The sequence below is a fragment of the Martes martes genome (assembly GCF_963455335.1).
Source record: "Martes martes genome assembly, chromosome: 8".
Classification (NCBI taxonomy): domain Eukaryota; kingdom Metazoa; phylum Chordata; class Mammalia; order Carnivora; family Mustelidae; genus Martes; species Martes martes.
The window spans coordinates 53,300,629-53,309,410 of record NC_137895.1 but is presented as its reverse complement, the minus strand read 5'-3'; the positions used below and the strand labels follow the sequence as shown (position 1 = coordinate 53,309,410).

Genomic DNA, 8,782 nt, shown 5'->3' with positions numbered 1-8,782 from the left:
AAACCACCATTTCCGCTCTGCTCCCAAGTATCCCTTTCACTTCACAAGAAACAATGCTGCAAAGAGCAGACAGATTGAGATCTATGATATTCTGATTTCTAAAAAGAATTATTTGACTTATCTTGCTTTTTCTGCAAAAACAGAACAAGACAAAAACAAACAAACAAACAAAAAAACCTGACTATCATTTTGTCTTTACAGAGGGGCTGTGGGGTGTGTCTTGGGTCAGTTGAGTGTGTTTATAAAAGCTCCCAGCCTTGAGAAGAACATCTTGTTCCTGGGCCTTAAGATACTGTAACATTAATTACATGATTTATAGTAGTGCTTTCTTCTACAATGTCTGAAGAAGTGACTTACGCGACACTCACATTTCAGGATTCTGTTGGAGAGAGAAATAACCGCGATAGAAATAACCTAAGGAAAAGAGGTAGGAAATCAGGGACAGCACGATGTGACCTTGGGAAATGCACAGGTGATAAATGCTTTGATTCTGATGCGAAAGAGAGGTGTGTTGTGGAATCTCCAAAATGGAGACAGAGTTGTGAAATACACTAGTAGAATGAGTGTTCCCAGTTTTGGCCAGAAAACATGTGGCTTCCAAGATCTCTTTAAATTGTGTGATATCACTATGTATTTGTGTTATAGTGAAACATTTGACATGAGAGAAATTGAACTTGGGGACTAAAAGAATTCTTTTTACAAATTAAGTCCTTATATTTATACTTTGTGAGAGATGTCAGGCAAATATTTTTTTAGTAGCCAGATTGGAGGTCACTAAAATAGAGAAAGTCAAGGAAATTTTTCTTTTCAAAGGCATAAACAATTGAAGAGAGAAATGGGAGGACAAGAGAGTCAGAAATAAGACAAGAGAGAGTTTCTGTTTTTTAAGTAGTTTAAAATTTTGGGGGGGAGTGGAAATTCCTAGTATAATTAATAGTGTTGGATCAATAACAATATCCATATAGTACTGTATATGCATTATATCATATTTTTATCAAAGTATTTGTGAAGTAAATGGAATAATATTGGTAAAACTGAGTCTGAAGAAAATTAAATGATTTAACCATGTTCCCACAACTGGTAAAAGCCCAAACTCAGTGCTAGTCTTTAGCTCATTCCCTTATCCCCTGTTGGAAGAAATATTAATCTCTGTGGTCAGGAATTCAGTTTAGTATATCAGACTGTATCCCTTATTTTCAAGAATCTGTTGATAGTTCAGATTGTTACCCTAAATCGTCTAAAATATGGGAACTATTTTCTTCTTCTCTTAAATTTATTTTTACCTTGTGTGTGTGTGTGTGTGTGTGTGTGCATGCACGTGTGTGTGTGTGTGTGTGCATGCACGTGTGTGTGTGGTTTGGGTGATATACAAAGAGAATGGGAATAGGCTTGTCGTGGGTCTAATAATAGTGGTTATACATATTTATTTGTTTGTTTAAATTATAGCTGTAATCCTTGAGAGAAAAGGAGTCGTGGGTGTGATGTGTATGATAGCATACCTGGAAATTTGCAATCCATTTGTCTGAGATACTGGGCTAGCTGCCGTTAGATTCTGAATTAAGAAATATTGTAGGTTACTGAAACACTGAAAAAATAAAATAAAATTTTAAAAAAGAACATTAAAAAAAAGAAACACTGTAGGTTAGAGTGCACATTTGTTTTGTCTTTCATTCCATACTCATTCGTTATCTATGAGGTGATAAACAGCCTGGATAATAGATAAGAATAAAATGCACTATAACATTTGCCTTGTGGTGGTTTGTCATCTCAAAAACTTGATGTCTCTCCTATTGTCAGGATTATCCAGAGAAGTCGTTTCCACAAGGTCTCATACGTGCATTTAGTAAACTTAAAGAAGGGTGTGTGATGATGTAAAACAAAAACCTGGAAATTAGGAGACACTCTTCTTTTTTTTTAAAGATTTTATTTATTTATTTGACAGACAGATCACAAGTAGGCAGAGAGGCAGGCAGAGAGAGAGGGAAGCAGGCTCCCTCCTGAGCAAAGAGCCCGATGCGGGGCTCGATCCCAGGACCCTGGGATCACGACCTGAGCCGAAGGCAGAGGCTTTAGCCCACTGAGCCACCCAGGCACCCCAATAAAAAAATTTTTTAAAGATTATTTATTCATTTGAGAGAGAAGGAGAGAGCTAGACCATGAGCAGGGAGGAGGGGCAGGGGGAAAGGGAGAAGTGGGCTCCCTGCTCTAGCAGATTTCCTGCCAAGCATCGATGCGGGGCTCGATGCGGGGCTCGATCCCAGGAGCCTGGGATCATGACCTGAGCCGAAGGCAGAGGCTTAACCCACTGAGCCACCCAGGTGTCCCTAGGAGACACTCTTAAAGGAAAGGAGAACAGTGGGGAAGAGAAGTGGAAGAGAACTGATGGTGGGGCCCTTACAGAACATCATTTTAGGTATTTTCTAGTGGAGCATTAAAGGAATAAGAGAGAAATAAAAAATTCATTTGTAACCATAATTCCTCTGTTGGCTTTTTTCAGGGTACCCAGCTCCTTCCCCCACCTGGCGTCAGGCTGCCCTCAGTCTGCTAACTCTTTGTCTGATGCTGCTGATTGGGCTGGTAACCTTGGGGATTATGTGTAAGTATATTTCATCAAACCCAAGAAAAGTGATTAGGAAATACATTTATAAACTATGTAAATTCTGGTTTGATTGTATTATGTAATCATAGCTCCTTCATTCTCCAAGTCTCTAACATAAACAAGCAAAGGACAGACTTTATTATTATGAGAATTTTGCCCTGAATCCATTGTTTTCTCTTGATAAACTAGACTGGATTATGAAGACTACTTTTACATTTCTCATTATTGGTTAGAATAAGGAGTTTCTTTTCCACATAGACACACATCCATTTATTATCCCAGTGGTAAGAAATGGGAGCCAAGGGAGTTGGACTCAAGGAAGAACATGCCGTTTCATTCACTCTGAAGACTTAGTACAAGACTGACTTAACCCACTCACTCAAGACCATTCTAGTGTAGAAATAGCTTGCCTGCTGTAATGGAAAAAGAGATACAAACAAGGAGGAATAGTTGCTAGAGATATATTACCCTCTAAGCAGAAAGTTGAACCACCTCCATGTAACAATGGAGGTGGTTCAAGCTCCTCTCCCAAGCTTGGTTCTGTTCCTCTCCCAAGCTTGGTTCCCAAGCACAATAGCTAAAAAAGAATATTCTTTTGGTTCTGACCTATCATTGAGCCATCAGTGTTGAACAGGGTAGGGAGTCCTGAACTAACAATAAATGGAAGAATATCTCGAGAATCCGTACTCTGTAGGATATTGTTAACTATATGATGGACACAGTAGTGAATGGCACAGTATTCCCTTTTGGGGGGATTTGCTGTCAAGAAAGTTTATTCTGTGAATGACACTAGCATCTTCCCTGCTACTTTCATTTATTTTTACATATGTAGGACTTCATAGATACTTAGAATTTAGACATACCGATTTGGACACATAAATAGGGTGTAATGATGTAGCTTGCTCTTTTGGAAAGAAATACAGGGTTCTAGCAGCAGTTACAAATATTCAATAGCTGATCATTATGAGGATTAGCAGTTGATCTTCTATAATGATGTATATTTTTGAAATGAAGATGAAGGGTACCTGGGTGGCTCAGCTAGTTAAGCCTCCACCTTTGACTCAGGTCAGGATCCCAGGTTCCCAAGATTGAGCCCCCCATCATCAGACTCCCTGCTCAGTGGGGAGTCTGCTTCTCCCTCTGCCCCTCCCCCACTCATGCTTTCTCTCTCTCTCTCTCTCTCTCAAAATAAATAAGTACAATCTTAAAAAAAAATGAAGATGCAATGATACATATTCATTGGTTCACCATAGAAGTAAAGTTTTTTTTTTTTTCCTGAAGTGCAGTGTTTTTAGTGCAATGACTCTTAATTTATCGTGACCATGAATCACCTGAACTGTTAATTAAAAAGGTAGATTTGGGGATGCCTGGGTGGCTCAGTCAGTTAAGCTTCTGACTCTTGATTTTGGCTCAGGTCATGATCTCAGGGTCATGAGATCAAACCTCACATCCAACTCCATGTTCAGTGTGGAGTCTGCTTGAGATTCTATCTGTCCCTCTCCCTCTGCCTCTATCCTGCTTGAGCTCTCTCTCTCTCTCTCTCCAATAAATGAATAAAATATTTTTTTTAAGGCAGATTTTATGGATCCAGAACCAGAAATGGTCTAGTATGGCATTAAAATCTGCATTTAAAACAAAACCAAATATGTGGGTGATTCTGATAAAAGTGATTTGTATACCATACCTTGAGGTACGCATTGCTTTAAAGGATTCTGTTCCTGTTAAAACAACAATTACATGAACCAACTCCAAACAGGAAAAAGAAAAATATTCCACTAAATGAATGGCAAAATACCTGGCACTGCCTTAGATTAAATGTCAAAGATATATAATTATTAATTCATTATTTTAATACAAGTATAATCATATTTAAAATCTCAACAAAATTGTGAGGATGAGCTCCGAACAATTTGGAATAGAAAGGCATCTGGTGTGTTTTTTCCATGATACCTCTATTATTGGGAGCTACTGAAAAATATTAAGTAACGTGAGAAATAGTTCTGTGTTAAGAATTATCGATGGCAATGATGAGAATGGGAGGATATATGAACTTAGCTCCTTTTATGTCTTGGAGTTTTGCAGACATCTAATGAAATTAACTCAGATTCAGAGAAATTAAGTCAACTTCAAAAAATCATCCACCAACAGCAGGATAACTTATCCGAGCAGCTGAACAGCTACAGGAACATTCCCACCCAGGAGGAGTTCCTCAAATCACAGATCTCCAGTCTTTTGAAGAGACAGGGACAAATGGCTATCAAACTCTGCCAGGAGCTAATCATTCACACTTCAGGTAATTGGGACCTACTGGACAGTCAGGTCCAATCTGTTGGCATTGATCACATGCACCATCTCATAGCATGAGAAAGGTGTGTTCTCCAGTGACCTCTATTGATATCACACTAAATTTATAGAAGACAAGGGAAGATATCAATATATTTAATATTTTTGAAAACAGAGAGATGAATTTGGGAAGCGTCTGGGAATGATACCAACCTGGGTACTTCAGCTTCTTATATTGTGAACTATTTTTAGGTGATTTTGATGTTTTAAGACGTTAAAAGTAGAGCTTGTAATTCTAAGGCCAGGAAACTGAGCCCTGAAGTGAGAATTTCAATCCCTGTTGCTCCAACCCGTAATTGGGAGTGACTTCATTTCCACAGGCTCCTAAAGTGGTATGATTCCAGAACGCTGGGTCTCAGATGCTGTTGTCAAGTTCAATTATTTAGTTTCTAAAATCTTCCCCAGTCCCCCCAGCATTAATTATTTGTAATAATGGGTGTAATTTCTTTTTCAGACCACAAGTGTAATCCTTGTCCTAAGATGTGGCAATGGTACCAAAACAGCTGCTATTATTTTGCAACAAATGAGGAGAGGACCTGGACTAACAGTAGGAAAAACTGCATGGATAGGAACTCCACCTTGGTGAAGATAGATAGCTTGGAGGAAAAGGTCTGGTTGACTCTCCTTCCCTGGTTAGAGTTCATATCACAGAAAGCAAAACAAGTGGAATGTGTGACTCGTATAGTAGGAATTTAGTGGATATTGAATGAGAATTAACATCTTACTTCTGCACTCTGGAATGTGGTTCTCACATGACATTGTCCCCGTTCTTCTTCTTAGGATTTTCTGAAGTCACAGCCATTACCCACGTTCTCTTTCTTCTGGTTGGGCTTGTCATGGGACCCATCTGGAAGGAGCTGGGTGTGGGAGGATGGCTCTGGTCCTTCTCCATCCTTGTAAGTCTCTAACTGTTGGGGGTGGGGGGAGAAAAAATAAGCTAAGAATACTGAAAAATGGAATGCTAAGAAAATCAATGCTAATAGTAAGAATTATAAATCTAGATACAAAAAAAGAGTACAACAGAAAAGAAAGCTTCAGTAAGAAATAATGAAAGCCGGAGTACCTAATTTCGAATATATGACAAACTCATGGCAAGACACTGAAGTTTATCTGTCAGTTTAAATTTATTTTTTTGATTTAACAAATAATATTTACACTTACTTTGTTCAAAGTAGTATGTAAATATTAGCTCTGTGATAAAAGCACTGTTATATTCCTATTTTATGGATGAAACAATTATCATAGAGAGATTAGATAACTTGCCCAAGGTCACTACCTCCTGAGTGCCAAAGTCAGGACTGAGTGCTTCTGTGACCATGAGCTTGGCCTCTCAGCTCCCCTGGCTCCAACATTTAAAATCCCGAGGGTGGCGTTTATCATAAGAACATACATTAACTCATTTATTTAAATTCAATAATTGTCAGCCATTTTCTAACAGCAAGTAAGTCTGAATTGATAGATTAGTTTGGTTTTGTGATAGAGATTGACCAATTAGATTTCATGGCAAATGTTTTACATGTCTTAAAATGAGCTAAGTCTGCCACTTCAAGGTTTTGGAGAAATATTTAAAATATGTAGAGAATATATGATACTTTGAAAATTACAGTTTTTACAACTATTTAAAGGTGTTAAAATAGGTGTTATATTAAAAATACAGAAAGGAGCACATAGTCTTATAAAATTCTCTTAGCAGCTACAGAACAAATATTTTGAGGAACACAGCTGTGTTCCCAACTATATTATCCCAACTATATTAAAATGATATATGATATTTGTGTATTACATGAAATATAAGATCACTGGTACCTTCCTGGGTGTGATAGATTTTTCCTCCACTTCCCTTCACATTAAATTATTCACCTATTCACTTACTCCTTACTTATTCCTTCACTTACTCCTTAATGCATACTGTCAATGTTTCCTTAAGCTGAATTATAATCACTCATTTCCATCAAGGTTACTGGGTTTCAGCTATGACTCCCAGTTTAGACAATGATATGTCTATACTTTTCTCCCTGGATATATTTTATCTTCACCCGTTTCCCACAATGCTATCATGGTTTTTTCTACTCATGCCAATTTCTCACTCTCTGATGTCCACTACTGGTCATATTAAGTCATCGATCCTGGTTTCACTCAAATAATCATGGTGACAAGCATTTGCAAAGTAATAAACACCCAAACAAAAACGACAGTTACTTCTTTTTAACGGAGCGATACTCGGCATGAGATGATTACCAACTTACCTGGGGTGTTGCTGCTAGACCGAGCCTCTACAGAACAGGGCCAGCATACCCTGTAAATGCAGCTGTTTCCCCTTTGGACTTTAAGAAGATGGGTCCCCTCTCCCAAAGGAGTTGTCATCATCCCGGGATCCCTCCACTCACTCCTAGTGAAAATATGGAGGAGGGGGCCCCCTGTGGTGAGGCTTGGAGTCTGTGGACAAGGACGCTCTGAGGCTGTGACTGTCACACTCAGGTGGAACTGAGCTTCAGAATTACCTTCCCTACTGAGTAAGGCTGCTCTCAGCAAGGGCATTTGCCAAGGGGAGGGTTTAGTAAGCCCAACACCAAAGCAAGGATACTGCAGTGTAGCACAGATCATTTGAGTAAAAAGGCACATAGGAGATTTAGGTCGGACGAGCATAATATTGTACATTAAAAAAAAAAAAAAAGATATTTATTTATTTATTTATTTGAGAGCAAGAAAGCACACGGCAAGCATGGGAAGGGGCAGAGAGACAGGAGAGAGAGACTCCCCGCTGAGCCCGAGCCCAAGGCAGGGCTTGATTCCACCACTCTGAGATCTTGACCTGAGCAGAAATCAAGAGGTGGTGGGAGCCACCCAGGCACCTCTGTAATGATATTATTGAAGAGTTATCAACAATTCCTTAGCAGAGGAACTAGGGACCGATATCAGAGTCCCATCTACATCATCGTTCATATTCTGTCTGAGTCCCTCTTACTCTCTCTTGACCATCCACATAAAATTATGTATACACAGAATTATATTTGTTCATAATGAAATGTTATAACTTTTTACCCAGAATATGATTTTATTTGTCTGTTTTTCTTCATAAAGTTACAAAGCAAAGAAATTCTGGTACTTCTGATATAATCTGTACTGGGTACTTCTTACCATGGTATGGAGAGGAGACGAATTCTCAACCCAGATTTAAGTATCCTTCTTAAATAATTCTACCTGGGATTATGATTAACTTGAAATGAAATACTCAGATTTGCCAGCTTTAAGAACTTTGATATGCTATGAAAACAGAAGTCTCTCAAAGTTCAGATAACTGGTAACTGAGAACATTGAGTTGTGAGCGAATTTGAAATATGAAATTTGTAATTAATTTTAAGTGGATTAATTTTCAGATTCAGCACTAAAGAGTATGCCCAGATCAATGGATCCAAAGGATGTGCCTATTTTCAAAAAGGAAATATTTATATTTCCCGCTGCAGTGCTGAAATTTCCTGGATTTGTGAGAAGATGTCTGCATTAGTGAAGATTGAAGACTTGGATTAATACACTTCTTCCAAATTCACCGAGATGTAAGGGACTTGGGGTTAAATTCATGTGAAGAAAGAGAAAGCTACCCACTAGAGCCAAAAACATGAAAAAAATGACTGTGTATTTAAACTCTCAGGCAAATAAACTTCACAGAACATTCTCCACTTATCATCTGATGCCTTCTGCTCTGATGTTTTGGTTATTGCTGGGGACCCTGGGTTATAGCCCTTCTCCGGCCCTATTAGTCTATCTCAGCATCATTTCACTGAATTCCCTCTCTCGAATAAGATTCTTTTCCTGCTTTGTTATTACATATGCACAAGGGCA

The 8,782-nt window shown here is 38.5% G+C and overlaps 1 protein-coding gene across 2 annotated transcripts; it reads left to right on the top strand.

The window, feature by feature from the left end:
* Positions 1-336: 336 nt before the first annotated feature.
* On the top strand, positions 337-8,470 carry CLEC12B (C-type lectin domain family 12 member B; the record flags this gene model as incomplete). 2 transcript variants are annotated; one of them, XM_080811793.1, is made up of 6 exons in its annotated part: positions 337-427; positions 2,498-2,596; positions 4,674-4,892; positions 5,397-5,551; positions 5,723-5,838; positions 8,407-8,470. In XM_080811793.1, the coding sequence occupies 6 exons, from the start codon at positions 337-339 to the stop codon at positions 8,468-8,470; spliced, it is 744 nt and encodes a 247-aa protein (XP_080667919.1). The 2 variants fall into 2 exon arrangements, with proteins under 2 accessions (XP_080667919.1, XP_080667918.1); XM_080811792.1 differs by having other exon boundaries at positions 8,320-8,470.
* Between the last annotated feature and the right edge of the window lie 312 nt (positions 8,471-8,782).